The 16,530-nt window shown below is 33.7% G+C and overlaps 2 protein-coding genes across 4 annotated transcripts; both read left to right on the forward strand.

The window, feature by feature from the left end:
• Positions 1–1,542: 1,542 nt before the first annotated feature.
• On the forward strand, positions 1,543–11,326 carry LOC108204968 (phosphatidylinositol N-acetylglucosaminyltransferase subunit A). Of its 3 annotated transcripts, none has more exons than XM_017374681.2 (11): positions 1,543–1,914; positions 2,043–2,132; positions 2,893–3,032; positions 5,188–5,760; positions 6,551–6,705; positions 6,980–7,070; positions 7,207–7,323; positions 7,399–7,502; positions 9,556–9,646; positions 9,934–10,042; positions 11,008–11,326. In XM_017374681.2, exons 3-10 carry the CDS (start codon positions 2,913–2,915, stop codon positions 10,006–10,008), a joined length of 1,326 nt encoding a protein of 441 aa, XP_017230170.1. In that variant the 5' UTR covers positions 1,543–1,914; positions 2,043–2,132; positions 2,893–2,912; the 3' UTR covers positions 10,009–10,042; positions 11,008–11,326. The 3 variants fall into 3 exon arrangements, with proteins under 3 accessions (XP_017230170.1, XP_063941912.1, XP_063941913.1); XM_064085842.1 differs by having other exon boundaries at positions 1,774–1,914; positions 9,925–10,042; positions 11,008–11,148; XM_064085843.1 differs by lacking the exon at positions 1,543–1,914 and having other exon boundaries at positions 1,993–2,132; positions 9,925–10,042; positions 11,008–11,148.
• Positions 11,327–14,541: 3,215 nt separating this feature from the next.
• Positions 14,542–16,342, forward strand: LOC108204969 (GDSL esterase/lipase At1g29670). Its single transcript, XM_017374682.2, has 5 exons — positions 14,542–14,885; positions 15,007–15,131; positions 15,253–15,498; positions 15,598–15,850; positions 15,936–16,342. The coding sequence occupies exons 1-5, from the start codon at positions 14,645–14,647 to the stop codon at positions 16,157–16,159; spliced, it is 1,089 nt and encodes a 362-aa protein (XP_017230171.1). The 5' UTR covers positions 14,542–14,644; the 3' UTR covers positions 16,160–16,342.
• Positions 16,343–16,530: the final 188 nt, after the last annotated feature.

The raw sequence follows: 16,530 nt of genomic DNA on the forward strand, positions 1-16,530 counted from the left end.
TTATAGAATATCTTCAAAATCTAATAGTATTTAAAAATGAAAGAATTCATTTTTATATTCCGAAAACATTGAACTCCATATGTTGTTACCGTATTTCAAAATTTTAAAAATCTTTTTCATATTTGTGAAATTTTTAAAAATCTGTCTCAAATCTGATATACTCTATCTCAACTCGTCAAGGTTCAAATTATGATATACAAAAATTTAAAATACATTATTTCAAAATCCTTAAATTATTGTTGGCATACATAATTTTTTTTTAAAAATCTAAGTTGAATGAATAGATAAGAATTGGTTATTTGTCTGCTGATTTTTTTTTTTTTTTAATTTTTGAATATGACGAATCTAGTTAGTAAAAAGACATTGGTGATATTCCTATTACATTCTCGTGGCTCATAGATATTATGAGAGTTACGGTGTTATGTTTTAAAGGAAGAGTTCAGCTCAGTCACGCATTCGTGCCAATCAAAACTGTTTGGATAAGTCCCATGTGAAGAAGGTCATGGGCTAAGGTATTATGGTCTTATTATTGTACACACGGTTTTATTTGTTGTGCACTAAGCCGTAAGCCGGGGGTCATTACGGAAACAGGGGCATGGTTTCGTACATCTCACGAGACCCTGCTCTAAGCGGGATATACTGAATATGTTTGGTTTGGTTTGGTTTATTCATTATTTTTGTTAAAAATCATGTTCTAATTAGTTTAAGTTAAATATAAATTTAAATGTCCTTAAATTTTAAAATTAAATTTAAAATATAAATCTGAAACTCTGTATCCAAACTTGAATATACCAAATTTTGGATCAGATATTTTTGAATATTTTAAAATGATGCATCAAAGTCTAATGTTAAAGTAAATTTTTATTTTGTTTCCGATATTGTCACCTCTAAACTAAGATACTATTTACGTTACACAATATTTTATTTTACAGTAATTTTATCTTACAGTAAGCCGGAGGTATTCATGAAAATAACTTCTTGATTGTGTATATTTTATCTTCCCCGGACCCATGATTTAACCGGGATATCATCATAACTCTCTTCTGGATTTATCAGAAACTATATATAAAATATATATAAATGTGTAATATTATAAATTTATATTTAATATAAAACCAAATAAGTTATATTTTTATTGTATGATTAGTTAAATTCATTTATAATTTTTGGCAAGACAATTAAGTTCTTAATCATTTTATAATAATAATTATATATCATAATAATATTTTATATATGATTCCTCATGAAATTTAATCATCTATCAATATATCAATATATATACAAATATATAAAAAAATTCGGCTTTTCAAACAAAACAAAATTCTACTATATATATATAAATATATTAGAATTTGGCTCTTGAAAATCGGCCCGAATCCGACCTAACCCGCAATCCGATTTACTGAAATAAAATTCGAAAATGATCCGAAAATTGACTGATTCACTCAAAATAGACTCGAAATATAAATTAAATTTCTAATAATTTTAATTTTCAATTTTATTCGATTTTAAGTGATTTTAACCCGAAATCTACCCAAACACGAACCCCACCCGTTACTGGCCGCCGGCGAGTACATGAGAAATCGAATGATTCCGTAAATGAAACCGATATCGATGTGAATGCCGGGAGAAGTTTATGATTTTTGAGTAGAACGGTGAATTATCGATCAAGGCGGCAGTTACGCGGAGAAGAGAGAAAATTCCCTAGCAGTTGCTTTCCTTCGCAAATACCCAATTCGTAATCGTTTCTTTCAGTGCGGCAACAAGGGTTTCACCGCCTCTAGTCACAAGAGAAGTACTTATCGACCCAACAACGGAAGAGTGGCCAGAGATTTTGTGTATAATGCAGGCCTGTTGAAGCAGAAGAATACAAATCCGTATGGGCCGAGCGTTTGAATTCTTAGACGATACATCGTAAGTCCTTTTCTACGTCTACCCAGTATTCACCAAAACAACCCATTGTTAGAAACTTTTCCCGGAATTCGTGTGTGTAATTTATTAATTGATACACTTGCCGATTGCCATTGCCAATTCGATATTAGGTGATTAGCTACATTGTTTCAGCGCGAATCGAAGTAACTATATTCGGCTGAAACTGATTCCCTAAATTGGAGGCCTTAAATTGCCTCAAGGTACTCTTCTCAAGCTTTTTCTTCGCTTTTATGCTCTTCTTTATGTATGTCTCACTCAATCTCATTTTGTATTCCGTATTTACTTGATTTCTGAGCAATCTTATGTGAATTGAACCCTAATTAATGATATGTATGGTTGAATCAGTACTTGATTAGGCTTCTTGTAGACGATTTAATATTTTATCGAATGAGGTGTAATGTGGGGATTATAAATAAGTTTGTATTCTTTAATGAATTGGCCTGGCGCGGAATGTGTGAGATGTTTAGTGGAATTTAGGTTATCTGTGAGAATGAATGTTTGTGAGGACTCTCTGTCTGAGCTTCGACATCCATTTGTCTCTACCGAACTATTTGGGTATTGTTTTAGGACTATTTGGCAGTACTGATAAGTGGAGAAGCTTGAAAGAGAGATGACGTGAACATGAGTGTGCGTGTGGGAGAGAGTGGTGTGATCGGAAAGAGTGGTGAGAAGAGTAAGAATAAGGAGATGGACAGGGTGGAAGAGATCATGATCATAGAGATGTAGAATATGTGGAGTGCAAACAGGACTTGTGATCTAGAGTAGAAAAGAAGAAAATGAGATGGTTGCTGGTTGGGAATCTGTTAATGAGGAGAGTTTTGGACAGTTTGATTCAGATAATCAACCGGAAAAAGTTGAAAAGGAAAAAAAAAGGACAGAAAGGCTGTTAGTTTAATTGAATAATATTTTCCAGTTAATGTTTAATTCAACCTTTAAAACATACTACATGCTTGCTTTCAGGTGTTGAAAAATCATATGTGATGTCCAATCAGCGCAGACACCGGATATTAATGGTCTCTGACTTTTACTACCCTAACTTTGGAGGTGTGGAGAATCACATCTATTATCTCTCACAGTGCTTGCTCACTCTTGGGCACAAGGTTAGTCCAGTACCACAATTCTTAATTAGATTACCAGTAATAGTTTATGATAACTTGAAAACTTGAATATATATATTATGTGTTGCTACTGTTGATACTTGATGGACTTTTACCTTGGGTGGATTAGTTTCAACAAAGAACTTGATGGGGAAAGAAAATGAAGAATTAATGTATATCTTATTATATTAGTTTTTGTATATTTAGTAGAGAGATAAATAGAGTATTTATCCATATGTTTTATATGTGGGTTTAGGATCTGTATATAGCATCGTAATCCCCCACGTCATAATAAGACTTGATTATTGAGATGTTTTAAATATTGAATTGGATGTTTTTTATGGTTTGCGATCCATAGTTTTTCTCCCTCCTGCGGTTGAGAAACCCTTGGAGTTGGGGTTGTGGGTGATTTGCTGTTCATCCACACGAATTTATCAATTTATTATTTTTAGTTCATATATATATGTTTTACAATCAGTCCTGCATCACAAAGACTATAAGAAATGGTAAATAAATGTCTAATGTAGTAAATACTTTTCTATTTTGACTTTGAAAAAAGGAAATAGTTTTCGTTGGAATTGGATTTTTTTTTTGAAAACAAAAAATCCGGGAAATATATATTGGACCTTGACAAACACCGGAAAATCATGAAAACATATTCTTCTAGATAATATTTTCCGTGAAACAAATGGAGCCACAAAGAAGAATTTGTCCTCGGTGGTCGATACATGAAAATAATAAGAGAGCCTACTAAAGCAAGGAGTCTGTAACTCTGCATGACCTACAGATATAGGACCAATAATCAGAATAACATAAAGTTTTTTTTAGGAAAGAATAAAATATAGTTGAACACCAGTGAGAGAAAGAATCAACTAGTTTGGTTTGTGTTAAAAGCCAAAGAAGTAAATCATTGCCATGTGATTTACATCTGATTTTGAACTGTCTAGTTGATGGAAAGTGGTATGGATCAAATGAAAGGCAGAGCAAGTAAATTCCGCTATAACATAGCAGTACCTATGTCCAGTTAAGGCAAGTAGCACCACCAGTTAATTAGAGCTCATAGTCCTTACTAACGTGGTCATTATCTATGAAACAGAAAATATAATGTAGACTTGCTGGCTCTGCATATACAGAAGCTAACTAGGAATTTGCAGGATAAATCATTAAGTATCATGGCCAAGTAGATAGTTTTTACTTCGCAGGACAAACATTTTTCACCACACAGTCAAAACATTCTAATAGATTTTTCCCATTATGACAATGTCTTCTACTTCTAGGTTCCTATGAGATTCCAGAATATACTTTATCTTTGGTAAAGGTAGGATAATCTTTTTCTCGGAGATACTCTATGTGTGTCTCCTTTGAGGAAGCCCCACCTACACAGCAAATATGTATGACCTTTTATCCATTAACTTCTTAGCAAGTATTAAAAGTACATCCTTGCTAGGTTCCCTTAGTTTATATAAATATCAGTGTCTTGGGGATGCAGTCAAAAGAATACTCTCTTTTATTATGCTCTATAGGATTAAATACATATTTAATAGCTAATCTGTTCAACTACAGACAATTTAACTCTTGCAGGCATGTATAAATGAAAGAAAGTAACAACACACACACACACACACACATATTAGTTTATTTGTTTACATGTTGGCCTCTTTGTATCTCTTTACATGATATGAATATGTAAGTGAGCTTCCTTTAATAAAAACTGCAAGACAGGGTAAGCTATAGCCCCTGCTTGTCCTAACACAAGTCTGCCTCTGTGTATATATATAAATATGTTTATCACCAGCATTGTAGCCTAGTGGATACCTCCCCTTTTCTTGGTAAGGATTCAAATCTTGGTCGAGGCATGTGTAACATCCCACATCGATTAGTTAAAGAGTATTTGGGGCTCTTATAAGAACAAGCAAATAACTAATGTATACCAATTTGCTAGCACTTTTGGGCCGACCTGTGGTGGGTTGTTGGGTCCGTAATGCATTCAGTTATGTGCTCGGGTGTTATAGCATGAGTGTGTGAAAATTTAAATAACTGAAAGTGACCATTACTAAAAAGGAAAAGATGAGCTAGATGACTGATGTATAAGGTGAATAGCTTGGTATGTGTAATTTGAATCTATTTCCTCACTTTTTGCCGATAAATGACTCTCCAGGTAGTGGTTATGACTCATGCTTATGGAAATCGATCTGGGGTGAGGCATGTGACAGGTGGCTTAAAAGTCTACTACGTGCCTTGGGTGCCATTCATTATGCAAAATACATTTCCAACCCTTTATGGGACTCTTCCCATCATAAGGACGATTCTTGTTAGGGAAAAAATATCATTAGTGCACGGGCACCAAGCCTTCTCGACTCTGTGTAATGAAGCATTGATGCATGCACGCACTATGGGTTATAAGGTTGTATTCACTGACCATTCTCTCTATGGTTTTGCTGATGTGGGGAGTATTCACATGAACAAGGTTCTGCAGTTCACTCTTGCTGATGTGAGTCAGGCGATCTGTGTTTCCCATACAAGCAAAGAAAACACAGTTCTGCGATCAGGACTGCCACCAGAAAAAGTTTTTGTTATACCAAATGCAGTAGACACAGCAATGTTTAAACCAGCAGCAGAGCGACTGAGCAGTGATGAAATTATTATAGTTGTGATTAGTAGATTGGTCTACCGGAAGGGTGCTGACCTGCTTGTTGAAGTTATTCCTGGAGTGTGCCGCTTGTTTCCAAATGTGAGCTAGTGACCAAATTACCATGCGCTTAAATATGGGTTAGAAAAAGTGAATCTTTGTTTTCCATTTACAATCTTGAGTTCCCTAGCTGAGCCTTCAATCTATATGTAAAACATTGCATTTGAAAACTGCCATATCTACTAGCATTTTTGAAAAACTAGCTTTTAATGAATATTTTATATCGTCTTTCATACCGACTCTTTTTCATTGTTTTGCTTCCTCTGCTAAGGAATATTTTTGTTTAACTTATAGTCCATTTTACAGAGGGTTTGCTTATGCAAACTATAGCTTAACATGTTGAAATTAAACACCACAAAATTGGTAATAAAAAAAATAATGCGCATAAATGATATAATAACCTGATATTTGTATATATCATTTTACAACATACTATAGTTGTTGCCTATAGCATGTAGGAATGTTGTTTCTTGAATAGCATATTCACTAACTGTTCAAATATTCTTGAAAGGCATATACATAGGTCTTCGTCTTGTTATGTTCATCAATGGGGTCATTCTACAAACTCTCTTGCCATTGAATATGATGTTGTTGTCTTTGAGAAAGCTTGATACATGGTGGTCACAAAGAATTGGATATTAACTTATATGTTGTGCAACACATGTTTGTCTTCTTTGATGGCCACAATTTCCTGATGTTGCTTTCATTGTATCATATATACATGTGTGTGTCTGTATATATTATGGGTGTACTAAATTTATTTAAAGTGTTAACTCTTGAAAGCGCTTGTTCATATATTATACCAATCATCTCATTTAGCAACATTATTAAGGTTCGTTTCATTATTGGAGGAGATGGGCCTAAAAGAGTCCGACTGGAGGAAATGAGGGAAAAACACTCTCTCCAGGATCGTGTTGATATGTTAGGTGCTGTTCCCCATGCTAAAGTACAATCAGTCTTGATATCAGGACATATATTTTTGAACAGGTATACAACTTTATTTATACATCATATTCCAGTGCCTTTATTTTGGTTAGTTGAACAATTTTAGCAAATTTACATCGAAAGATGAACATGTATGTTGCATCCCATATCGCCATGACGGCTCCCCTTCAATGCCTATGCCATTGCGCATTGTGGCAGTAATAATAATGCTAATTTTTCTTTTTTATTAATTGTCTCTTCTTTCATCTCCTCTCCACAACTCTGAATCAGCCTTATATTTTACTGGATAACACATGGTTTGTCTTTTATTTGGCAGTTCTTTGACAGAAGCATTTTGCATTGCCATTTTGGAGGCTGCGAGTTGTGGATTATTGACAGTCAGTACACGAGTTGGAGGTGTTCCAGAGGTACTGATATTATAAAATCTCCTTAGGTTATGTTATAAAAGTTGCACAGTAAAGATTTTTTTTTAAAATCTATAGAAATGTTTTTTGATGCAAAAATAGTTTAAAGTACTTTTACTTGGCCTTACTGTTTCATAAGGTTCTACCGGACGATATGATAGTCCTCGCAGAACCAGATCCAGATGATATGGTGCAAGCAATTGCTAAGGCTATCCAAATACTTCCCCAAATTGATCCTCAAAACATGCACCTTCGTGTAAGTGAGTCTTTTTATATAACAGATGTGATACTTTCATAATGTATGCGTCACTTTCTTTGTCTGCTCTCACAGATGAAAAAACTGTATAGTTGGCATGATGTTGCCAAAAGGACTGAAATCGTGTATGATCGTGCTTTGAAATGTTCTGATCAAAATCTCTTGGAGCGGCTATCGCGGTATGTGCCACTAAAATTGTAGATCTAACTGGTCTGTTATATGGGAAATGCGAATATGATCTTCTGGTTGATGGATATTTGTGGTCAAATGATGAATAACACGTGCTAAGAATGGTTCAAGATGAAAACTTCCAACTAAAATATAATTTTTGTTAATGCTAATCAATATTAAACTTGCTCGTATACTCCTTGAATATTAATTTAAAACATTTTTAATAGGAGTGATTGCAAGTCAGATTAAACTACATAACCTCCTCAAACAGATTCAGTTTTCATCTGAACCAAATTTAATTATGTTTCAAGTATTTTAAAAATTACTCTATTAAATTAATTACTTCGTGAACATATAATAACAGTAAATCACAATTTTATTGCAAAGGCAAGATAAAATACATATATGGACATAGATTCATATATATATATATATATATGTATGTATATAGGGATAGGATCAAATAAAAACCTTTTTAAGTTACAAACTTACAAACTTTTTTTTATTCTCCCATCATGTTAATCCTTAGTTATCGAAAGCGTTCATGTTGAAAATTATTTAAAAAACATCACAATTTTTAAAAATAACGCATAAATAAATCACACATTCAACACATTTGTAACTGGGGTTCAACATCGGATGTAGAACACTAATTATCATTATGTTGAATATATCTATAAAGATACTTAAACTATACCTCTGGGGTTTAGGTGGGGTTTAGAAACATAAATATTAGTTATATAATACGTTTAGCTTAGTTCTTACATTCAAAAATTAGTTTATGTACTTCTCCAACACAATTTTAGTCGATGTTCAACAAAATATGTTAAAAAAATGTTGAACTCAAATTATATATATGTTGAACGCAGAAAGTTTGTAAGTTTGTACCAGAACCCACCCCTATGTGTATATATATAGGGTGCTACTCCATTACAAACCTCTCTTAGAAAAAAACTAAAAAACCAAAATAAAAAACTTATAAATCAAATTGAAATATATCAAACATGGTATGGAAATTGATTGTTGGGAGATGGAAAAAAATACAGTGAAGTCGTTTTCAAAAATAATGAACCGTTTGACGGGAAAAATCAAATTAAAATCGGAGGGATTCTGTGGAATCATGTGTGGGAGGGTACAGGGTTATTGTGTGTGGTGAATTCTAGGGTGCCATTAGATTAGATTAATCTAATGACTTAGATTAGTTTGTAGTTTGTATTTTACTTTTAGTTTGTATTTGATCACTAGCCTATATACGTGTATGCGTGTGTGTGTGTGTATTTATATATTCTTCAACACCATCAACCTTGATTTGATTTGTTCTTTAACTTGATTTAGTGAACATCAAACCATAAATCCCTAATTGCATGTCTAAATTTAATCTTACCAAGAAAAAATCTCCAATTTCGTTGATTTTTTTTTTTTCTAGATTTAAGATGGTGATATGTATAGTGATTTGACTGCATTAAATAATCAAATATATAGGTAAGAACTAGAAATAATAGTAAAATATTATAATTATATATAATAAGTAGATATTGTTTAATTATGTGGTAGTAAGTAATATATGGTACCACGGAAAAAGGGGGTTTCCTCTATGAAAAAAGAGTAGTGATAGCATGTTCATCTTCAAACACAGAAACATAAGAGATCAGCTTTTAAACCTGCGCACTTGATAGTTTTTAACACCCCACCCCACCAGGCCACCACCACCCCGGAAAAAGAAGAATCAATCAAGTTTATGAATTCATCCATAAAACCTATTTCTCTTATATATATATACAGGTCTCCTACATATATTCCATCTAATGAAACAGGTGCAATTCTGTATCGTTTGAACATATTTGTGAATAGAAAATTCTCTGTACCTAAGAATTATTTGTTATAAGGGTATATTTATTGGTTCAACTCGGTGTTATGATCTTCACATCTTTAAGTTAGGATTTAATGATCTCTAATTTCAATTTGAAATTCGTCAACCAGATATTTATGTAGGAAAACCTTATAATGTACAGTTTATTTAATCTACGCACTATATGTTATTTACGATTGCATATGTTATAGGTACCTCACTTGCGGTTCCTGGGCAGGCAAACTATTTTGCTTAGTTATGATCATTGATTACTTGTTGTGGCATCTCTTACAATTGTGGAAGGTATTTATCATTTCAATCTTCTGGCACTTGTCAATGTTTTATCAAAATAGCTTATGGTTGTGGGAAACTAAAAAAATACAAAATTTTGTACTTATATATTAGTTGTTCCATCATTGCATTCACATGTATCCAGTTCATACATTTGTTGATGTTATATTGACACAGATATTTGATATGTACTATAGCATTAGCATGAAGAGTGCACTTTAACTGTTTTGTTCTCCCTGTAATTGTCCCGCCAACTTTTTTTCTTCTATGTATTAATTTTTTCTTACAAGTTTAATCAGCCTGATGCACATATTGAGGAGGTGCCTGATATCACGTATGGCCAACAAGAAGAAAGACCAAGCAACTTTGATTAAAAATGAGATCTTCAGTCAATTTGAGGTCTTAATTGTAAGATTCTCTCTGTCACCCTCTTTAACCATATATCAATCTTTTCTAAAATGTAGTTTCATGTGGGCAGCACTGTTGATTTCTGCACGTCTTAGTTTAATTCATTTTAAGGTAGTACGCTACAGATCTCAGTCCCATGCTATAAGTTGGTACTATATTGTTAATTTAGTAACAACCAAAAAGAACTATCTAGCTACACTTACCTTGTATATGTCTTTCACCTACAATTGACCATGAGAGCAAATATATAAGTATTTGTTTTGCATCCAGTAACTTCCACACACTGTAGCTACAATTCTTTGTGTCTTCGTCAAGGAACACAATTATCATCTTCGATCACCTTCTAGGATTTTCTCTCTTTTCTAAAGCCTGTGAAGTTCTTTTCATCTTAATACGCCAACCATGAAACACTTGAATGCTATCAGTTTGCCAGGAGTGATAAAGTTGCCTAATTGTCCTAATAACTTAAAACATCATGTGTAATGTCATTTAATTTCAATCAGTAAATCTTTTTTATCATGTTTTCTGGACGGTGGCTTTTTTCTTCCAGAGGTTTTCACTCGCAGCACATGAAATATGGGAAAAAGATAGAAAAGGTCAAGGGTAAGAACTCCTTTAGTTGTTAAAAGACATAGCCGGAGGCCAATAGCATCCCCTACTTGGTGGAACCAAATATAAATATATGTGATAAGATTTTCAACTTATCCATGACACTTTCAATGAAAAAGATGTTATCAAAACCAAGTGGGAGTTAGTCTTGCTTAATAACATACACATTGCACATAAATCAGAATACAAATCCTTGCTAGGGCACGCTGTCTGAAACTAATTACTTGTAATTGTACCTTCGTGGTCGTGCATGGTTTGTAGCTTTCATTGTGAATCCTGCATTATTTGACCAGAAAATGTTATTGCTCATGTGAAATTTTAACAATGTTATGAGGCTCAGCACCCCTTTCTTGCAGGTGTGCAGTTTTGATCATGTAAAGAGAGAAGTGTAGTTTATTGGGACTTCTGATATCAGGACTGGCAAGAGAGACTGTCTACAAAAATTCAGAATTGGTACCCCTTGGCATTTAAAAATGACAATAGCAATACTTCAATTTATACATCTCTGTTGCCCTTGTATGTAACTGCAGCTTCTCTGCTTAATTAACTAGTTTTGAGATTGCAGTAGTCACTAGTTTGGTCTTTGGTGTGTACATTGATATCAAGCAGCTCACCGTTACTGTTGTAACTTGTAACCAAAGAGCGATAGAAATATGAATGTGTAGATGCAGTCCAGTAGCAGTCTATTTGGAAAGTCAACGATAGGGGCATAATGTTAGAGCAAGTCCAATAGGCTACCTATCTCATTACCTATTAATAATATAAAATAATGAATCCTAGTGAATCATAGTGATTTAGGTAATCTACTTTTAGTGCCAACTCCAATAGCAATTCCTATATTTCTTCTCCTATTATTATTTTAATAATAAATTTGAGAGAGGGAAGGGAGAAAAGGAGGGAAAAGACAAAGAAAGAAGAAGAGAGATGAATTTTTATTCATAAATATTAAATAGGTAATGGTTAGAGGTTACTTAAAAATAGGTAATGGCTAGGAGATTTGAGGATGTGCTAGTGATTTAGGTAACCACTAGGATAGTGTTGGAGTGCCTCTTTTGTGATACATTACCTAAATATGAGTTTATTTAAGTAACCTATTGGACGTGATCTTAAATATTAACTGGAGTTTTTGATCGAGTTAAATTGACTTTGGATGCGACAATTTGTGGTGTGGTGTTGGATCAAAAAAACCCACAAAAGGATTATGTTTTTCTGTTTCCAATTCCAAGTCCTATAATGAACATATACAGGGAAAATATATTGTTAGTTACGTTTTCAAGTTGCAGGATCAGTGTTTTTTACAGGATGAGTTGTATATATATATTTCTTCGGCACTAAATTAAGTAATTTAAATATTATTATTCACAGCTAAGTAATCAAGTAATATATCAAAATTTGATATTATCAAGAAACGAAGCGATCAACGCATCTTAAATATGTCCGTAAATATGCATTTGGCATTTATCTTCCAGCTCAAATCTTGTTATCTATTATTTGGCATGTAATATGGCAGAAATGCCAGTTCACGATGTGTTTTGTGTTTTGTCATGTTTCATGATAAATTTTTTATTATTTATTGTCTAGATATGTAGTGTGCACAGACCTCGCATTTTGTATATTCTTATTTGATATGCTGCCGTGTATTTTTATATTCCGTGTATAAAATGGTAACTTTTTGATATTATTATTTATTGTTTATGATATGGCATGTAATATGCATAGATATAACAATGTTGTTTCATTTCATTCTCTTATTTTATTCTATCCAAGTAAGCGTAACATGATATTTTGAAAAATAAAAGAAATGAAGGTAATTGTATTAATTAGTATCACATTGACAAAGTGTCATGCAAAAGGACCAGGGTCATATGAGACTTCACAATGAAGTGAAGAAAAGCAGCAAAGTAGGTGTTTATTAATGTCACATATACAGTGAAGCATTTCCTGGAGCTCATTTCTATACGACCTATTTGTCAATGGCAGCCCGCAAAGACATGATCCTCCAGCTATGAAACTCTAATATTACATAATACTATTATTCTTCTTAATTAGCTGCACAGATATGGCAAACTTAACCTACATTTATGCTACTGATTAGAGACAGCCATGCATTTGATTCACTGTTGACTTCATTGGATACAGAACTGGCCCTCTGTTTTCTGATGCTAAGATGGTCGGTATTCGCCGGATCTTATTCGTAAATAAGTACTTATTTCGGGAAAAAATATTGGAAAAAAAGTACTTTATTTGATAAAACTTGAGACGGTGGCTTAATTGCATGTGTTCACAGGTATTGTCGCATTGATATCTTTCTAGTACGGCCATCTACTTCACTTGCCGATGAAAAAAGGCACGGCCGACCATTTATGTCGTTGATTCTCAAGCTTTAGATGAATCAGAATAAAGTCAAATATTGGGAGATCTTTACATCAAGTCACTGTTCTTCAATCAACTCTGTATCTGTATTTGCAATTTTGCTTTTACAATAAATACAGGAAGTGGAAGGTGTTGAAAAAAGTGCTAACAGGACCACAAGATCATATACTGTATACGTTACCAGCTAATTCATGTTTTTGTGACAAGATACTTTCTTTTGGAGGACAGGAGTGATGACTGATGAGATACTTAATTGTACATAGTTTCATGAAACAGCCTGAATCGGACAGACCAAGTCAAGATATTGGGTGGATTCAGAAAGATCTGATTGTTTATGAGAAAATGTCATATTCATTCTCTTGACATACTAATTATTTACTTAGATTTAGACTCTGAAAATGTTAGAATACTTGAAAATTGTCAAAATTTTCCCTTGTCTAATAAGACAATAGTTTGAATGTTTGATAAAAAGAATTTTTTTGTATGTTATAGCCACAATAACAATCACTTTTACTGGTGGTTGAATTTTATTAGATATGATTTCATTAATAACGATGGTCTTTGCATGCACAAAAATCTCTACCAATAAATTTTTTTCAACTAAATGAAAAACAATTGTTATTGTGTAAATTTAAAAATTATTCTCATAAAATTCAATAAATATGAAAATTATACTTTGAAGTAGATTATATATATATATATATATAATAATTTTATAATATTTTTTAAATATATAAAATATATAAATTTTAAGTCAATTAGAAATATAAAAAACTAATAGTAGACAAACAATAATAAACGGCGAGAGTTTCCTATCCAACCAAACTACAGGCGTTCAGAAAATAATCACAGATTCATGATCGATGAAAGAGTCAAAGATTGGTGCACACTTAGTGCTAACATACCACTAATGTCAATTGTCACAGAACAAACATTTTGGTTTGAGTAACAATTTACCCCTTTTCTTATAGTGTCAAGGCCTGGATCCAACTAGATAGATATGAGAGCTCCAATGTCAAAGGAATCACATGTCTATAACTAAATGGCCCATTTCTCCGTTGTTGTATCTTTGGAATTTAAACTGGCATCACAATTTTCTGTACTTCTCAACCACTATGTAAATCAACTTGTAGCTACATAAAAAAAAAAAAAATCAATCACATCTTAAGTACATTTTTATACAACAGTATAAAAAATTTAAAAATTCTTTTGTAGTACTTCCTTTGTAATCTCTGTGCTCTTTGCATAAGGTATCAGTTCCATATACGACTAGTCCTTATGTGACTCGGCCTCTTTTATCAGTTTCATATGCGAGATAACAATTTTAACGAAACGTAATTGCACGATATTAAAGTAACCGACGAATGTGTAGTTAAATTTCACTTCACATTATGTCCGCGAAATGAATGCCTCCAACAGTCCAACTAATCTACTAGCTAATCTCACTCATTTTCTCACAAATCATTGGTCTCTCAAGTGGCTCCCTATCTGCATGTATAAATACACATGCATCATCTCTAGCCAAACACAACTCCTAGGTGTTCACAGATAGATCTTCCTCGTACTTATCTATCTCTCATAACCCTTTTCGTGTTATTTGGTCCCAAAAGATTGTGTAACATGGGTATTGAGTTTCAGAACTGGTTGCAGCTGTGTGTCATTTTGTTGTTGTGTAACAACAGCGTGAAAGCTCAGCCTCAGGTTCCTTGTCTGTTTGTTTTTGGTGATTCTTTAGTGGACAATGGCAACAATAACCAAATCACTTCTCTGGCAAAGGCTAATTACTTGCCTTATGGTGTTGATTTTCCCCGAGGACCAACCGGCAGGTTCTGTAACGGTAAAACAACCGTTGATGTCATCTGTAAGTTCACATTTTAGTTCAAGTTAAATGTTTTTATGTAGGAAACCTACTGTAATTATTTCACAAATTAAATTTTTCGACATGCTAATGCTAATATTTCTGGCTGTGGTTCTGATTACAGCTGAGCTATTGGGGTTTGATAGTTACATTCCGGCTTATACACAAGCAAGAGGCCAAGCCATACTCAAAGGAGTGAATTATGCCTCTGCAGCTGCTGGCATTCGAGACGAGACTGGCCAGCAATTGGTACCTACACTGTCATTTATCGTCGTAATTCTAGTCCTTATACATGCCTAATCATAAGGCAGAATAAGGTGTGTGTTGAATGTATTACTAATTGAACGTCTGTCACTTTCTTGTGTTACAGGGCCAGCGGATTAGTATGAGCGGGCAAGTAAATAATTACAAGAACACGATATCACAAGTGGTGAATTTGCTAGGTAATGAAACGGCTGCTGCAAATTATCTCAGCAAGTGCATATACTCTGTCGGATTAGGTAGCAACGACTACCTTAACAACTATTTCATGCCTGCTTCGTATTCTACTAGCCGGAGATATACCCCTGATCAGTATGCTGATGTTCTTATCCAACAGTATAGACAGCAATTAGTGGTATAAAACAAGTTTATTCTCTTAATTACTTCTGCTTTCGTACAATTATATTGAGGGAGGAAAAATGATGCTATGAAATTAATGTTTTATTGACTTCAGGCCTTGTACAATTATGGAGCAAGAAAATTTGTGTTAAATGGAGTAGGGCAGATTGGTTGCAGCCCGAATGCTCTGTCTCAGAGCGCGGATGGGACAACATGTGTGCAAAGAATCAATTCCGCGAATCAACTTTTCAACAACAGGCTCAGGTCTCTGGTTGATGATCTCAACAGGAATCAACTAGACTCGAAATTTATATACATTAATGCTTATTCAATTTTCCAGGACTTGGTCACCCGTCCTTCAAATTTCGGTAGATCTTTTGCCTTAACATGTTTTCATTTACTAGTTATGAATCTGACTTATAAAATCATTAATAATTTTATTTGAATTTGCAGGTTTTAGAGTTACAAATGCAGGATGTTGCGGTGTAGGGAGAAACAATGGCCAAATCACTTGCCTTCCACTACAAAATCCATGCAGAAACAGGAAAGACCACGTCTTCTGGGATGCGTTTCATCCGACTGAAGCTGCCAATTTGATTATAGGGAGGAGAGCATATGCAGCAGAGTCTTCGTCTGATACGTACCCCTATGATATCCGTCGTCTAGCTCAACTCTGATCAGAGAGTGCTGAAAAATGGATAACCTAATATGCATGTCATAGTTCTATTTTGTTTCTCATTGAGTCTGTACTTTATTATTAAGTGTCTATGCATTGTCTGAAGGGTGTGAAAATGTAGGTGGCACCCTTCAAAAAGGACTGAATTATAATATAAATCTTAAATTGCCTCTTATCGTTTGTGACACCGTTCTTCAAGAATTGTTGCAATCCATCACTATAACGGTGTAAAATTTTCGCTAAATGATAGTGTGGCACCAAATTTTGGTGTCATATTGTCATATGTCTATTTGGTGCAAGTTTTACGTCCATGTCATCAATGAAACAAAGTTTATTTCCTTTATTTCCCATTTATATCCGATTATATCCCAA

Source organism: Daucus carota, chromosome 1, assembly GCF_001625215.2.
Source record: "Daucus carota subsp. sativus chromosome 1, DH1 v3.0, whole genome shotgun sequence".
Classification (NCBI taxonomy): domain Eukaryota; kingdom Viridiplantae; phylum Streptophyta; class Magnoliopsida; order Apiales; family Apiaceae; genus Daucus; species Daucus carota.